This window comes from Camelus ferus, chromosome 9 (assembly GCF_009834535.1).
Source record: "Camelus ferus isolate YT-003-E chromosome 9, BCGSAC_Cfer_1.0, whole genome shotgun sequence".
Taxonomy (NCBI): Eukaryota; Metazoa; Chordata; class Mammalia; order Artiodactyla; family Camelidae; genus Camelus; species Camelus ferus.
The window spans coordinates 28,723,012-28,741,536 of record NC_045704.1 but is presented as its reverse complement, the minus strand read 5'-3'; the positions used below and the strand labels follow the sequence as shown (position 1 = coordinate 28,741,536).

General features: G+C 34.7%; 1 protein-coding gene across 1 annotated transcript in view; it reads left to right on the top strand.

Moving 5' to 3' along the window:
• The window catches only part of ITFG1 (integrin alpha FG-GAP repeat containing 1), a 206,926-nt gene that overhangs the window by 3,149 nt on the left and 185,252 nt on the right, over window positions 1-18,525 (top strand). Inside the window, exons 3-5 of the mRNA XM_006191341.3 lie at window positions 4,308-4,453; window positions 5,481-5,538; window positions 7,395-7,469. Coding sequence (XP_006191403.2) covers window positions 4,308-4,453; window positions 5,481-5,538; window positions 7,395-7,469 — 279 coding nt within the window. The remainder of the gene's footprint in view (window positions 1-4,307; window positions 4,454-5,480; window positions 5,539-7,394; window positions 7,470-18,525) is intronic.

Here is an 18,525-nt window from a genome sequence, read left to right as displayed (position 1 = left end):
CATTACTTAGGAAACTGTTTTAAAAATTTAAGATGTCCCCATATGGGCTAATTAATGCATGCTCTGATTCTACAGTATTTAACTTAAACTCATACATATGTAAAAAAAAAAATTGGCCTTCAGTTAGAACGTTGATATATGGAGGGAAAGTTATAAATGGATAAACAGGAGTGGATCCCTCTTGAGGAATGTTCTGAGGTAACTGAATGTCAGCATGCTTGGAGTAGGAAGAGAAGTTGATAAATATTACGTACAAGAAATGAATTGCCTAGAAGTGATTTTTCATGGAAGATTAAAAGTTAAGGAATCTATAGGATATTAAGGACTTGGTTCCCTGAATTTGTTTTTTTTTTTAATCCTCATTTCCTTTTCTTTAATATAATGTTGTTTTATATACTTCTAAAATTTAGGAACTCTTGCATTTTATTTTATTTATTTAGTATGTTTTTCAAAAAAATAACTGTCCTTCACCGTTTTCTTCCCTCATTCCCCTGTTCCCTTCTCAAATGCAACCTCTTTTAATACTTCTGGCTGTTTTCTGGTGTTTATTTCTATATTTTAAAATAAATTTTAACACTAAAATTTCTTGAGTTATCATCTTTATCTCTTGGATTTGTTGTAGTTGTTGTTGTTAGCATAGACAGAGATTTAGCATTTTCAAATGATCTCCATCTCCATATAGTTACATGTTGTATTTTTAGCTAGGTCAGTAATCATTGTATACATTCTAGCCATGCAGATTATGTGTACAATATTTCATTTCTCTAGTTTTTCCTTCCTAGAGTAAATTATTATTTTTTAAAAAATAAATTGCATCATTTTCTTGGTACATATTCTTAATTTCTCCGCAGACATTCCACCATATCTTCCATATACCTTTTGTGCATTTTCCCCCCCAGTGAGTCCTCTGCACTCCTCCCCGATCTGAATTCATTCTCTGGGGCTTCTGCAAAGGTATTATTTGGAGACTTTCCCTTTGTTAGTCTTCGTTTGAGCCCTATTTCTTGCATCCTGTGGCATTTTGTTCTTCGCTTCTTCATTTACTTCACTGGAGTGTATCTTTCAGGAAATTCCTGAGAAAGGGTGCATGAGTATGTCCTTCCATTTCCAAAACCTTTTTCTATTCACTCTTTGATTGGTCTGTAGTCTTCTAGCTTCATGGGTTGCTCTTTTAAAATCCAGTGCTGGTTTTTTTTCCCCATAATCCTTCAAATATGACTTATTTTATTTTTAATTTTGGAAGCTAGGATCTCTTCTTTATCGTTTTTCTCTGAAACTTCATAATGTATTTTAGAGTAGATTACTTTTCATTTATTACTCTGGGCATTAGGTGGGCCCCTTCAATCTGGAGGCTTCTATCCTTGAGGACTTTTTGAAATGTTCTTATATTATTTCTTTGATTATTATTATTTTTTATTCTCTATCTCAGGAATTCCTATGAGTTGGTTATTGGACTGCTTGAATCCATCCTTTATTTCTTTACTTTATCTGTGGGTTTTTTTTTTTTCATTTTGTGTCCCCCCCCACCAGAAGTTTTCTCAGTTTTATCTTAAGCTTTCTATTGAAATTTTTTACGTTAGCTGTCATATTTTTTATCTTTAAGAAGTATTTTTTGTTCTCGTATTGTTTTCTCTTGACATGCTGTTCTTTTTTTTTTTAATGGATATATTTCCTTCTCTTACATCTTCAAGCGTAGCTTTGAAATTTTCTTTTGTTCTCTCCACTCTTTCTGTTTCCTTCAGGTTCTTTATTGCTATGTTTTGGCTTTCTTTAATATTTGTGGTTTTCTCCAAAAGGCAGGTGTCTACTTATTATACAATACTAAGAATAAGGTACTAAAGCACTAATTGTAAACTGCATGGTGGGACTCTTGCCCTAATGATGTGTTCCTGGCAGATGGCATCCTAGGAATTTGGCAGGGACTGGGGCAAGGGCCAAACTGTTCCTTTTATAGGCTATTAACTCCTTGTTTTTAGCTTAAGGCCAAAATCTTACCCTTTCCTGTAACTTAAATTTAATGCCTGAAAGTTCCCACAGATAAACTACTTGATTGAACAGGAGGAAGAAAGGACCTTCACTCACAATACAGATTTTTGATTTAACCTGTTTTTAGCCTTGTGCCTCACTTTTGTCTATTTCTGATGACTCCAAATTCTGAGACTTTCAGAGATTCTTCAGGGCATAAAGCTTCTTGATCCTTTTTCTCCAAGCATTTTAGCTTACACAGCTGACCCTGGAACAACATGGGTCTGAACTGCACAGGTACACTTCTACACAGATTTTTTTCACTAAATACATACAGCAGTACTACACTATCTGTAATTGGTTGCACCTGTGAATGCAGAACTGCAGATATGGAGGGCCAGCTCTAACGTTATACGCAGATTTTTACTGCATGATGGGTCAGCACCCCCAATCCCGTGCATTCTTCATGGATCAACTGTAAGTTTCCATGCCATGCTAAGTCAGTTAGCATCCCTCTATTTGTTATATCCTTTCATCATTTTTTTGTCTTTGACGGTTATACTTTCTAAAAAAATAAAAAATAAAAATTCCACATCATTTTAGTCAGTTCTGTGAAAGAAGAAGAGGTAAATACATGTGGAAATCTGATATCTTTAGAACGTCTACTTCCTATTTTTATAACCATTTGGAAGCTGGGCAGTTTTAGAAATAAAATCTGGTTAAGTACCCATCTAACCCTTTGTAGTATGTTACTCTCTGTTTCAGGGTACTTTTGGCCACCAAATCATGAGTGTATTTGGACAAGTATTACTGACAAGTATGTGCAGTGTGTGTGACTGTACATGCAAACACATGTACACATCAGTGATATACACTGTAGATGCAGCTTACTTAGCAGCACGTGTGGTTGCTGTATCTTTATTTTTAAAGACCAGATATTTTTCATGGGAAAGTTAAAGTATTGTTAGAATTCTTTGAGGAAACTGGCATTACAATGGGCTAACACAACTGAATTTGAATTTCAGCTATTCCATTTAACTAGCTGTTTAATACTGGAAACAGCTTAATCACTCCAAACATTCAGTTTCCTATCTGTTGTCATGGAGATTAAATTAGCAGGTAATAGCTATTAAGTACTTCATGTAGTATCTGACACATAGTAAGTAGCTGCATTAAAATAAAGCTATTATTATATTGTTTTTCTTAATCTTATCCTTTTCAGTATTTTCCTCATCTTCACTTTAATTAAAACCTATTTTATATATATTTTTATATTGATACCATTTAGAAAATAATTGTCCATAGACTGGAAACATACTGTCTTACTATTTGCCCTTAAGTAGAATTAAATATAAATTGAATTTAAGGCCTACTTGTAGGTTGGGTCACTCAGACAACATTATGACAAGACTCCAGAATGTTTTGTTAAGTTTTCAAGTTTAATATAAATAATTTTAAAATTGTTCTATTATTAAAAATGTAAAATTCGGTATATATGTTTTGATAGTGTATTGCCAGGATTGGTTAAAAAAAGAACTTATTTTTCATTGTGAATCTTGAAAGGCTTTTAGAAATATAATGATTATTTAGTCTTCACTGTAGATTTCAAATCTGCATTAAAATCCAAAATTAAGTATTTCATAAATGATATCTTTTAATGTATAAAATGACAGTGATATGCCTCACTGCTTTAGCAGTTGATAATGAACCTCCATTTGTTATAAACACCATCATATGTCCTGATCTCTTTAAGAAAAAAACTAGGTAAAAAGACTAAGCTAGTGCTTAAATGTAAAACTGAGCTTCTTCCTAGTAAAGATTTCATGTTTTTCTTGTTTCCTGAGACTCTCTGCATTCATCCTGAATTCTTTAGTAGACGAAAAAGGCCTACATACGTGAAGAATTATAAGATATCAAAGAAAAGAATGAAATTAACCAGTTCTGTGAGAAATAGACTCATAGACATAGAATACAGACTTGTGGTTGCCAAGGGGGTGGGGGGTGGGAAGAGATAGGCTGGGATTTCAAAATTGTAGAATAGATAAACAAATTATGCTGTATAGCACAGGGAAATAAATACAAGATCTTATGGTAGCTCACAAAGAAAGGAATGTGACAATGAATATATATATGTTCATGTATAATTGAAAAATTGTGCTCTACACTGGAATTTGACACAACATTGTAAAATGATTATAAATCAATAAAAATGTTAAAAAAAGAAATTAATCAGTTCTGTGAATGTTTAAATTTTGCATTGAAAATATTTTTGTACGGTACAAATACAGAGGCCACTTTTCTTTTATAACTCTGTTGCTTCTTAAGATGTTTGTTTCTTTCAGGAATCACAGTACATTGATAACAAGCGTAGTCCCGGGGGATTATGATGGAGATTCACAAATGGATGTCCTTCTGACATATCTTCCCAAAAATCATGCCAGCGGTGAATTAGGAGCTGTTATCTGCTGGGGACAAAATCAAACATTAGGTGAATTTGCTTTAAGAGTTCTTAATATTTAATACTGGATATTAAAGGAAAAATGTGCCTGATATTCTTGAAAAGTCTATTTTCTGATTTTTCTTTTTCCACCTGGAAGTGGTCTGGGGTCAGTTCTAGACACAAAGTCTACACTTGTTAGCTTAAGGAAGAGGGAGATTTATTAAACGGTTTTTATGACTTATAGAGTTACTGGGATAGCTAAAGAACAGACACTAGGTTGAACTTTCAGGAACAGTCTTCAAAGCCTTCAAAGAAGCTACTGCTTTTTTACTATCAGAAAGTGGCCAGTTGCACAACAGCTGCTAAAATGACTCTTGCTCACCAGCAGAATGGGTGCCCTGTACCCTGCCTCTTGATGCTCACAATTCAGTGATCAGACATTGAGACAGAAATGGCAGAAACACGGCCTTCACCTCATTCCTGCCTTCCAAAACTCATAGTGTATCTGATTGGCAAGACTTGCATTTCATTTAGAATCTCGACGCAAGTATATCTGGGAAATGCTATTTTTGGTTTCTAGTCTCTCCAGTATAGGAAAGCACAAAAAGATTAAAGGTTGAGAGTCAGTCTGCCATATCCACCCACAAATCTTCAAGTCTTCTTTGAAAAGCCAATTAATTATACTTGAATGGACAGCCTCGTTCATGGAGCCAGATTTCAAGGGCAGGTGAAGGGGAGGAGGACGTGGACATTTTAGAGTCAAGTAGTTTTGCATATCTTGGCTTCTTGACACCAAAACCTTGTCAACTGCTGTAGTGCTAAATTGTATTTAAAGAAGACTTATCTAAGATATTTTCAGCTTGAAGCCTCAAAAGGGAGTTACTGTAATGATGGTCTTCACTGTACCAATATTTTATCTTTACGTATTTGATGTTCATTTAAGTTATAGTGTCTCACTAATGGTAATAGTTGAAATTAATTAGAGATGAATTTTGAAAAGGATATTTTCCCCTAAGTACAGATATCAAAAATAATATAAAGTGCCTGTTCATTTATATATTTTCTTCTTTTAAAGATCCTAGCAATATGACTGTACTCAATAGGACTTTTCAAGACGAACCACTAATTATGGAGTAAGTATGTGCTTGCTTCTCTTTGAATGATTTCAAACTTACAAACATAAAATAAAATTTCTCACGTAAGAAACTACTTTGTTAAGTAGTATTGACTCTAATTCATTCTCGCTTGGAAGCTGATGGGAGCCTGTACTCTTGACTATATGATATTTATTTGTCGTGATAGAAGATAGAGAAAAATGAAATTCGTTATTTTGGAAAAAGGAAGAAATTTGTGTTTTGGGTTTTTTTTTCAGTAGCTTTAAATGTATCCATTATGGATCTGTGTTGGTTCTAGCTATGTCGTTACTTAACTGAGATAACTGGGTTAAGACTGTTGGTACTTGGCTGACAGATATAAAGGGTATAGGATTTCCTCCAGGGACTTAGAAAGATTTCTATATTAAGGAGAAACTTTGCCCTTTTTTACAACTCTTCCTTAGTGTTATCATTTATCTCCTCAAAATAGACTCATGTATCAGAATACAGTGACTCCAAATTCCTGTCAGAATGACCTAGATACCATTTTGGAGACTAAACAACGTACAGCCACATTCTTGTTTCCACTGCTGCCATTTGTAGAGTTATTAAAATCATAGTTATACATCAGTAGGTCAGTACTATTAGGAGTCTGAACTCTGAATCCATGGGTTAATATTTTTAAAGGTGCTCAGCTTGATTTCTTTCATAATTGGTTATTTTTTCATTGTTGTTACAATATTCGGTGGTGGTTATAAATTTTTATACCAGCTAGGAATTACTTTTGTGGGTTATTTCTCCTAACCCCATCTAACTGAATAAGGAGGGTCATGATTGTGAAATAAGGGTCTCGTAATCATTCAGAAGTAAGCTGGGCTATGCAGACGTTACAGACAGTACCAAAATTTCACAACAAAAGTTTCTTGCTCATAAACAACATGTCTACTGTGGGTCAGTGATAGGCTCTGCTCGTTGTCATCACTCAGAGTGTCTTAGAGGCCCCATCATCTGTGTAACTGTGATGCAGGAAAAACAAATGTGGGGCATGAGGAGGGCCATGTCCCAGGTCTTGGTTGAGCCCCTGGAACGTGCCCCGCCATGTGTGGGTCCTTGGCTTCGCACAGGAAAGAATTCAAATGGAGCCACCATTGAGTAAGGGTAGATTTATTTAGAGAGATACACACTGCATAGAGTGTAAGGCAAGAGAAGGGCAAGGAAAGAGGTATGGGAATTGGGTGCTCAGGTTAAAGTAAAAGTAGGTACACACTCCAAAGACAGAGTGCGGGCTCCAAAGAGGAGGGAGGGGAAAAGGCTGCTAGGTGTGGTGTTGCCAGTTTTTGTGGGCTTGGTAGCTTCACACACCTACAAGTGGGACCATTCCAACTGCCCTGGGGAAGGGGCTGGGATTCCCAGGAATTGGGCCACCAGCCATTCTTTGGCCTTTTGCAGTTAGCCTGGGGGCTGTCATGGCGCCTGTGGGCATGTTGTTTATCTCCCTGTTACAAAGAGCATATAATGAAGCTCAAGGTCTACTAGAAGTCAAACCTCCCACCAGCTTAATCCTCAAGGCCAACTGGGAGTTGAATCTTCCACCATTTTGGTGTTAAATTGCTGTCATTCCTTGAGTGGCTGTGCCCTGCCCTCTTCCATCCTGTCTCAACTGGACCATCTGAAACACTTTCTTCTCATTGTGAAGAGGGCTAGAAGGTCCAGAAACAAAAATTAAACGCTTTGGCCTCAAAGAGACACACGTAACTTCTGACATTCTGTTGACTATAGCAGATACTGTTGTGTATCTACCACACGTCCCCAAAGTTTGTTTGTTTTTTTAAACTAAATTAAAAGTGAGAATTTAATAGAATAGCTGCTTAATGTTTTTAATATTTTCTTTTCAGCTTCAATGGTGACTTAATTCCTGATATATTTGGTATCACAAATGAATCCAACCAGCCACAGATACTGTTAGGAGGGTGAGTAAAAATGATTATAACCGTGTAACTTATTGTACATATTGCTGCTGGAGGGACTGTATATCTATGTGAACTGATTGCTTTAACTACTGGGGAAAAAAACCCAGCTCATTGGAAATCCTTATCCATTTTTAAAAAGACTTTTAAAAGGGCATTTGGTTAACACATAAGGTTTCTCAAACAGTTTGTATTTGATCTGCAACTGGTTTCTGCATAGAGACAGCTTAATCCTTTTGTCCCTCTGGAAATGAGAGATAACAAACTTTACAAGTTTCCATTTAAATTTAAATGGTAGCTCATTAGATGTTTTTTTAGAAATGGAAAGATTTCATTTAAATAGTATTGGTAGCTACAGTCTTGATTGGATTCTCCACCTTAGTCATGTTAACTGCCAGACATTTATTGATAAGCCTTGTTCCTTCTTTCTTTTATTTGTTTAGTGAGCAATTAATAATTGCCTAAAAATGTAAGTACTCCTTCTCTAAGCTCTGGAAACTTTTCCATGTGTACTCTATCCTTGGCCAATATGTGTGCTAGAACTGTTATTATCCAAAAATGCCATTCTTAGGGAAAACTGCCTGGAATCTTACAATTCAAAAATCTCCATCATAATTTCTTTATATTTGAATAGAACTGCCCTCCTAACACAAGAACTCATGATAGCAAGATTCCTTTCAAGAGATGCCGTCAACTTGGCTAATTTTTTCTCTATTTGATACGGTAAACTTTTAGTTCAAGGGTACAGGACACATTTATTTACTTTTTACTTTCCAGCAAGTGCAGAGAACCACCTTTATCAATCTGTCTTCCATGGTACTATAAATCTAATGAATTTTCCTTTTGTGTTTTGAAGAAGTAGTGTATTTTTATGCTTAGTTTCTGAAATGGGATTCACAGGCAAAGATGAAAAATTGTCAAACGTTAAGCTATTCTGAGCAGAAACTGTCACATTTCCTATCACTTTCTCTTAAAGTTTCCGATAAAGAACATGAGTGTTTTTATGCTAGTCATAGTGACCTCTGAAAGACTTACTATCTTTCATCTTTAATGATAGTCTTTAAATGAGAAACCTATTTTTCCCTCAACTTTGAAAAATGTCTGCAAGAGAAAAACATTTGCTTTGCCTTTGTGAACAAGTCTAGAAGGAACTGAGTGTGGGTGGAGTCAGAGGAAAGCACAGGCCACTCCTACCACAACAAGCCCTGCTTGTTTACCTTGGGCTGGGACTGTTCTGGCCCTGTCCTTTCCTTTCCTCTCCTCAAAGGTAGACTAAGAATGTGATTGTGATTAGGATTGCAGTGGTTACTTCTGGCCTGGTTTATTTCATTTTCCTGACCTCCATTTTAGTGAAAGAAATACTTGGAATGTCTTCAGTGTGATGTGGTTTGACCTTTAGAAATATAAACTTATGAAATAGCTATTGAGCATAATTGGAAAAGTAAAATTTCCAATATCTTTATGGATTTCCTACTTAACCTACAAGAAAACTATTTAGAATGTCATGTGATAATGCCATAGTTTATTTGTTCTCAATTCTGTGTTAGATTTTTTTCTCTGATGCTTCTTGAAAACTATAGCTTTTAAAACTTATTCTGCCTAAAGATACATTCACTTTCATTTTCTATACATTATACTCCGGTATACTTCAGTTTACTGTAGTAATAACCCTGCTATTTTATGGTATTTCTCATTTAAACCTAAGTTACAAATTAAACAATAGTGGCTAACCATATTATAGGTAACAAGTTTATGTCCAAGATTGCCCTGACCAATTTTTAAAATGAAGTTATATCCATTGACTGAAAAGAATTTCTGTCAGGAGCTCTGTTAGGATGACTGTAACCTATCAGTATCATGATTCTGACAACAAAAGGCTGAATATGTCCCTATGAGAGCAAGCATTAATATGTTACTAAAATGAGAAAAATATATTTAGCCATATCAGTTTTATAATTTACAGACATATTTACGGTGCATAAGTGGAAAAACCATCAGCATTGACACTTTGGACTCTTCACATGACGTCTGATTGGCAGCGCAATCTTCTCAATCAAGAAATCTAACCTACTTTTTGCAACTTAAATACTGTGCTTTATAGATATGCCAGACCCAAGATTATCTTAAATTTGATTAAATTTGGCTAGCACCTTAGTTTTATGGGAAATTTCGCAATGATCTTTAAATAGAGTGCTAAATGCTCCCATGGGATTTTGCTGGAAAGCCCATGGCTGTCACTGACTCAGCGCAGGCATGGAAACAGGAGATTGCCCTCAGGAAAAACTAGCATGATCAGTTTGGCTGGAGTAAGGGTGCAGATGCTCAGCCTAAGCCTGCAACAGTAATAGGTAGAAGAACCCCTTTTAATTGATACAGTGGGGGTTATCTGACAGGGACAGGACAGATGCTAAATCTGCTGAGGTGTGGGAGGTAATTGAAGTGTGTTAAATGTTTAAAGGTGAGGCTTCAGTTTGTGCCTCTACCTCACTTTATAATGACTTGAAATAATGTAATAATGTGCCACATTGCTTAGAAATAACACCTAGCTATTAAGTGTTAGAGCAGCTTTGGCGGTGATGTGAGGTTATCGTTAACGAGCATTTTCTATAAAAGGTTATCTGAAACTGATATTGCATAAGTGTTCAGAATATTGTTTTCAGTCTTGAAGTGAAAACACTTGTTCCTATAATTTTAATCAAAGCCAAATGTAATGCTGGTTTGTTCAAATTTTGTACGATTCATATACTGAGTTCAAACACATTTTCTGGGTCAGGCCCAAGTTGTGTACTGGGAATATTAATATAGGTATGTGGCAGACAAATACCTTTGCCATTCTCTGTTTACTTCACAAGTGATTGCATGGATATTCTGAATATAATATTAATGGCACTGAAAGCAGTCATTTTAACTGTTACTTCTGTGGGTGGATATTTTTCCTCCATTACCAGAAAAAAATGTATCTTCTATTTAAATATAGTTATTTACTCTCAGTCTAGAAGGGATATATCCCTATTTTCCCATGTAACCTTCTGTTTTTTCACATTATAACCAATGATTGATTTATTAAATTACCCTTCATTTTTACTGCTGATTTTACTTATTTGGTGGTGCATTACAGAAAATATTGCAAATATTTATCTTAATGAAATAATATACTATTACATGTGTTGTTTAGAAAAATATGAAAATTATGAGATTTATAACACAAAAGAAAATCAGATAATCATCAAGGCACCTTATAACTTGACAATCGGCATTAGTGCTCATAATCTTAACAGAAAAAGGTGGCTTTGAGATGATTCACATTTTCTGAGAATTCCCCTAGCAACCCCCTCCCTTTCTCACCTTATACACCATTTGTATTTTGAATGTTATTTAAAGGAATCTATTATGACTTGAGAAATAAGGTTTTTTTAACTGGTATTTCCACAGAAATAATGTATCAGATTTCTAACTTTCCTCTGTTCCTAAAGAAACTTGCTATTAGATATAAATTCATTTATTCACCTGTTGTTTCTCACCTAAACCTTTTTCTTTTCAAAATTAAGCCACAGAAATGATGAAAAGTGTTAGATGACTTACAGTTATATATGCTGTGATTATTTCAAGTGGCATGTTACTCAAGGATCCATAATTTTATTTCCTGGAATCTCATTGGAAGCTTTTGAGGGGTCAATTAAATGACCCCCAATTCCCTGGTGATTTATCATACTGCTTTGTTTTATATTCTGGTTGGCAGTGTTGTAAGTGAATTTTTTATTGCTTCTAAGTGAATTTAAGACGTTATTTGCAAAATTTGCTCACTTTGCTTTTAGTTAAATCTTACCATTTTTAAACATGTATTCTAGTAGTACCCATTCAGAAAGATATCAGCTTCTTTTGAGAAAAGCATAGTTTTATAGTTTCTGTGCAAATAAATTTGAGAATAATATTTTACAATGAATACTGATGATATTTAAACATGTTTTGAATTCACCATATTTCTATTAGCATATATCAAAATTTTGTTTCTTTCTTTGAGGGAAAACCATTTTGTTTTATTTCATTACTATTTGCATGTGTATTGAAAAAGTCCATTTTAAAACAAGCATAGCATACCACTGAACTATACACTTAAAAATGGTTCAGATGGTACATTTTATGTTACTTATATTTTACCACAATAAAAAAATTCAGAAAAACAAAGAAGCACAGTTAGAAAAGATATGTATGGAGCAGACTTTGAGTAAGATTGGTATATATTATCATTCCAATTTAGAGTAAAATGAATCCAAATAATTTCTGAAAATACATGATTAGTCCCCTTTCATTAGATTACTATTGCATTTTTTTAAGTGTGGATGCTGTTGAAAACGCCCTACAAATACTTGATTTTTAACCGTCTGGAGGTGAGGCTCTGAGCTGCAGTTCCCGAGTCAGTGTGGGGGCCGTGTGTCTCCTCAGTTTGCTGCTCCTCTGCTCCGCTTACCTGCCCCCAGGCCAGCACTGCTGGGGATGTCGCTCAGGTCACTGTGTATCCCCTCTGGAGGTAGGAATGTTTGGACAAAGTAAGGCTAAGCCTGAAAGAAATCTCCACATTTTCTCTTATGAGCAGAAGATGTTCTTTCCGAGAGGTCCTTAAGATTCATCTGGTTCATCCCACATCTTTGAATTTGAGTAGAGGCCCAAGAGTGAGTGACTGCCCCATCAGGTGTTTACCAGGCAGCTTTCCTCTCCAGCAGGGATTCTTTCTCACTCTTCTCCCGCCTGTATCCTGCTCCTTACTGTGCCCCTCCACGAGAGATGTGCCCACAGGGTCGCACAGCCTCTCACCCTCTGTGAGGCTCAGGGTTGGACAGGGAAGGATGAGAAGAAAGAGAATCTTAAACGAACCTATTTGCCTTTTTACATATCCGCTTAGCAACTCTGGGGTTGGCAGTCACTATCAGTTGTGTCATATTTTTCTCACAACAGATAGCTATGCAGCTAAAGAGGCTCTAACCCGAGGAGGTGGCTTACCGAGGCCAATTCAGAGGTGAAGTGAACACGTTAAGCTCACAACGTATTAAAAAAATGGTAGAACTGGGATTTGTTTCTTGATCTTCCGAGTTCTAAAGCCTGTGCTCTTGCCTTCAGCTCCGTGCAGCCATTACCATTGTTGAGGTCACACAGGGCCTTTGGCTGTGCTCCCACATGGTTAGCTTCCTCATAGCACAGTGGTTGGTTTCCAAGAAGGAGCAGTCCAAGAGGTGTAGACTGAGGCTGCTGCAGGTCTCTTTAAGGCCCAGTCCTGGCAGTTAAGCAGCATCATTTCTGCTGCATTCTATTGGTCAAAATAGATCAACAAACTAGCTAAGATTCTAGGGAATTTGAGGATTATGGATGCTACTTGTTGATGTGGGCACAGCTTAACTGAAATATAACAGAGTATGTGGGATGGGAGATAATGTGGCCATCTTTGGAAATACAATGTAGTATGCTGTGTTTATTTACTTTACCCTAAGTAAACACAGATCATTTAAGCAAATCACCTTCTAGATCCTTAGGTTTCATGGGTACTCCTACCTAAGAGCAATGTGTCTGAGAATGTACCTGTTTTTGCTGTAACTTTCTCCTTCTTCAAATAAGAATGCCATATTCCTTACCTTTCCTAAATCTCATTCATGATACATTTCCCGGAGAGTAAAAACCCATAGGACACCAAACACCAAACTAATAAAATTTCCAGTTTTTCTTAATACCTATTTCTCTTCCAATGAAGCTTGGCGACAAAAAGTATTTTGATCTACATTAAGGTGCTCTGAATTCAGGTGTGCTGGATGAGGTTGTGAGAGTAATGACAGTTTTTGTTTTAATGACTTGCCTCCTCCATTCCCTGCCTATTGTTGAAGAATCTGTAATTATTAAGCAAGGGTCCTGGGAGATCATGGTAAAGAGCATCCGTAAGAAACACCAAATTCAACAAAGCAGACCTTCCAGCTATTCTTAGTACTCTATCCCTAAGACACATACTTAAATGGAAAGATGCTTTTCACACTGATGCAGTTTTGGATCCTGACAATGATTATTTCAGATGTGACTGGAATGTTCTCTAGGACTACCAAACTCAGAGATACAACTTTTACATACTTTCTTTTATATTTGGTATGCATTTTTCTGTAATGTAGCTAAAACCTATTTTATTAGATCACATCAACAAAATTACATTTAGCGGGGAGGGTATAGCTTAAGTAGTAGAGCCCATGCTTAGCATGCATGAGGTCCTGGGTTCAATCCCCAGTACCTCCTCTAAGAATAAATAAGTAAATAAACCTAATTACTGCCCCCTACAAAAAAAAAATTACATTTAAAGTCAAGTACCTTATTTTGTCTTACAAAATGTTTACTGTTTTCTTTCTCCTATTAATAGAGGTAAATTTACTTGCTCCTGAGTCAGATAATTTTTGTAGTATATACCTTTCTTGTTTATTAAAGTCATGGGGAAAATTTGTTATGTCTAAAGATACAAGAAAGAAATTGTGTTATTTCTCATTTGTATAACCTACTTTTATTTAATTACTCCAAAAGCCAGATTCCAGAATTCAATATTCATGTACATTTAGTGCACTATTATATCTTTTATCATACTTACTGTATTATAAGTTATTTTAGCTGTACTTTGCATTGCTTTAAATTCACTGAAGATAAACAGCATGTTGCTTTACTATCTTATTTTTATAACCTATTTTATAAAAATACATAGATCAGTTTTATCAAGATTACATTATTTTAATCTTGACTGCTTTTCATAATCTGTCATATGATATATGATCTGTACTTTTCTCAGCAGTTTTTGTATTTCTTGAAACATATTAATACACTTATTTGAATTGAAAAAATGAGGTCAGACTCTGACAGAAAATAACTTTCATTTGGAGATTGATTTGACAGTAAGGATTAGCTTTGCTAATTGGATTACATGGCAAATATTTTCTATAAATTGAGTGAGCCAACTCAGCAGCTCTAAATTTTTTAAAAATTATTATTACTATGGAAAAATTTAAACGTATGCAAGGGTAGAGAGAAGAGGACAGTGAATTTGCATGTAATACACTGGTCGTCTAGCTACAATTGTCAACTCTTGGCCAGTCTTACTTCATTCACAACTTTTCCTTCATTTCTCTTTCTCACTCCCTCCCCAGACAATTTTAATCTATAGATATTTAAATATATATCTCTAAAAAACAAGAATGTTTTAAAAATATATAATTATAATGTATTTATCATACCTAAAAATTAAGAATAATTTCTTAATTACTATTAAGAAGCAAGATTTATTAACATTTATATCTATAAAGATGAAGAGAGGGAGTATCTTTATGTGGAATCCTGTCTCATCCTAGCAATGTCATTTATTCTAAGGATAAATAAACTGATATATTTTAAAGCTCCATTCATCTCTTTAAACAATGCAATTCCAATAAAATTTTAAAGTTATCAAAGTATATAAATGTGTTTTCATCAGTTGTACACTAATAGTTAAAATAAGTCAACCTCAAACAGATTTTTTTTTAAACACCTGCGTACATAAAACTAATTTAAAGACTGATCAATTTATATACCAATTTGTAAGGATATATTTCTTTGGAGATGTGTGATAGAGTGAACACTAAGAAGACTTCAGATATGAAAACATTTTACATCATGATAAAGTTCTGTAAGAGAAATGAAATAGAAGTACGAGTTCAAAGATAAAGGGAAGAAGAGGTTTTTTATGTAGTTTGTGTGTTGTGTGGATGATGGTGGATAACAATCAGTGTTATATCTATATTCCACTGTATACATTTTTAAGAGTGATGATTTTATTTTAAAATATCGATCCTAGTAGATTTTAAGATGACATATTTTTAAACTATTTAAGATGACAAAAACATTAGATTACTTTCTTAGAAATGAACTTAAATGTGTTAAGGGACATACAGTTTTGGGGTTTTTTTAATTCTTTTTAGAGCTTATCTGAGCAAAATTGTTTCAGCACCACTGGACTAGGCAGCTTGGAGCAGCATCCTAGATTCTTCATCATGCTAGACCCATCTCCTAGTAACTACTTTTACCCTATATCTTACATAATAATTCAGTATTGTCTGATCATTGAAAAGTGAGTGGATTAGCAGTCATTTCAAAGAGCAGTTACCATAGGCAACTAAAAGCTACAGTTGACATTAATTACATTTAAATTCATCCTTTGATAAATGCTATTCTTTGATATTAAGTGTGATGATTCCCACAAATTAGAACACCTTGACATAATTATATTTCCTGTGGGGTGAAAAACCAGTAATTGGAATTTTCTACAGAGATCAAGAAATGTCAACAAATAGACTCAACATGGCTCAGAACTGTCCACTTTTTCATCTCTGCTCTTTCTTCCTTTGTCATCAGAGAAGTTTGTATCTGTGATCTTGGCCTCCAAATGGAGTTGAGCACATACATGAGAATTTAATAGTTTACATAGGTATAGTAGCTTAAAAAATATGATGTCTGTTTCTTAGTGAAAACTACGATGTGTACAAAAAGCATCATTAAAGAAAGGAGGAGAAATGAATTTTATTTTTAACTATTAAATTTTTTTAAATTTAGTTTATATTAGACAACTGTGTATTCATCTAGTTTTCAGTCAGTTTTTCCCCTCTCCCCCCACCTTTGGTAAGCATCAGAATGGTAGATAGACACTGGATATAAAATAAACTATAAGGATTAGCTAACTACCTCTTAAGAAATGTTAAACTAAAATGTCGTTGTATACAGCAACAAGTGTAAAGCTTAAAATACTGTGAAGAACTTGAAGTTTTATTTGAAATGCTCAAGAAAGCAAGATTACAGTTAATATTTTGTTAAGAGTTGGAAACTCAAATGTCTGATGGGGCCCAGAAGGAAAGCAAAGTTACTGAGCACTTTGGGAAGCCTGGGACTTCAGCTGCCTGCAGACACTAGTTCTGTCTGAAAAGGGCTAGTTGGTTGCCAGACCTTCTTATATTTCAAGAGAAGCTGGAAATAACAGATTTTTATGTGAGATCTGATTTTTAATTTGTTTTACTTGTGAATTGAAATTTTTTTAAACAATATATGGGTCAAATAAAACATATCTTTATGCTGAATTTGGCCCATAGCCTGCCACTTTATGACTTTTGCTTTATAACCTTTCTAGATTCATCATATGAAATGTACATTCTATTAAATAGTTCCTAGGACAAAATGTCACCCGTTAATTGAGGTTTTCTAAAATTCTAGCTATAGCTTATTTCAAAACAAACTATAAAAAATTCTATGGGGAATGAGATCAGTCACTGCTCAGGTAGTATTTAAAGAGAGATCAGCTGTGTAAAAGCTTGTGTTCTTTAATTTGCTTTTGGCCTATAAGTACAAATTTTGGGAGAACATTAGAAAACTATTCTGAAATGACTGTGAAACTTGTCTTAGAATCTCTATCCTAAGTCTGACTATTTAGTAAGCAGTTAAAAATACTTTAATGCTTAGAATTTAAAGAACTGATGAATAAATGGCATATCTTAAAAAGAAGTGAATCAGCCATTATTAAATTATATTTAATTGAAATTATTTTAAGCATTTCTAACCTTGTGTGCTATGAAAGAAAAACATGACTTGAATGCTTGGCATTGAATTATCTTAACAACAAACGCTAAATATAATTATAATGTATGTTAATATTTTCTTATTCTCATAACTTTATATTATGGGGTTTTGGATAAAATAATAAAATCAAGTTGTATAAATACTGCTTGGTTTTGTTTTCACTGTCTTATTTTATAAATGAGGCCCAGAGTGTGGAAGAAGGTTACTGGGAAGAAGTTACTGTTTGTCGAACATGGACCCTTTGTGTAGAGAAAATTTTCTCCTGTTGGATGCTTATGCTTTTTCCCAGATTCCTCCTGCTAAGAACAGATTAGCCAATTGCTTCTCTCTGCTGTCCAAACATTTCAAAACCAAATTTACAGATGAACCTTGTGTGCTAGCTAGTCAACTGGATGCTGTGTTGACAATTAAGTTGGACTTAATCAGCCTTTAATTGCTCTTTGGAGATGACATATCTATGCTTCCATGTTGGACTACAACAGTACTGTAGAAAAAAAGAATAGCAAAATCTAATTAGAAGTAGAGAAGAATGGGAGATGCTGCTTGAGACTATGATTCAGTCCAGTCATGTAGTCCAATCAGTATGTGCTGACCGGACTGAGATTCCATTCAGCCAGTATTTGGGAGTCAGGTCCTGGTTGTGTGTAGTAGAATCAAATATCTATGAGTCAGGGTATCTAGAGGAGCTTACACTCTCAGAGATGCTTCCTCAAGGAACTTTAGCAAACCAAAGTGCTATTAGTAGCAAAGTGTAATAGGAAAATAGTAAGAGAATAGACCTTTTCGAGGAAGCTAATTAGAGTAGGACCTTAATAAGTGGGAATGCCTTTGACACTGGAGTGTTCTTCACTTATGAAGAATTGTGGGCAAATGACTTTATTTAAACTTGCTCTTCTTTCTATAGTTCCTAGTAGTCTACCAGTGTGACCTTTCTGATTTTGACAAATGTCCTATCATTATATTAGATGTTAACAACAACAAAGTAAATGAAGGGTATATGAAAACTTTGTACTGTTGGGGTTTTTTATGAGATAAAATTAACACTATTAAAATTAACCATATTATATGTACAATTTAGTGACATTTAGAACATTTACAATATTATGCAACGATCACCTGCTTCCAGTAGCTTTTCATTTCTCCAAAAGGAAACCCTGTCCCCATTAGGCAGTTTCTCTTCCTTGCCCTGCTCCTCCCAGCACATGGTTACCACTAATCTGCTTTCGGTCTCTGAGATTTTCCTATTATGGGTATTTCATATAAATGAAATCATATAGGATGTGGCCATTTGAGTCTGGCTTCTTTCATATAACATGTTTTGAAGTTTCATCCATATTGTACCATGTATCAGTACTCCATTTCTTTTTATGTCTGAATAATATTTCCATTGTATGAATGTATGACATTTTGTTTATCCATTCATCCATTGATGGATATTTGAGTTATT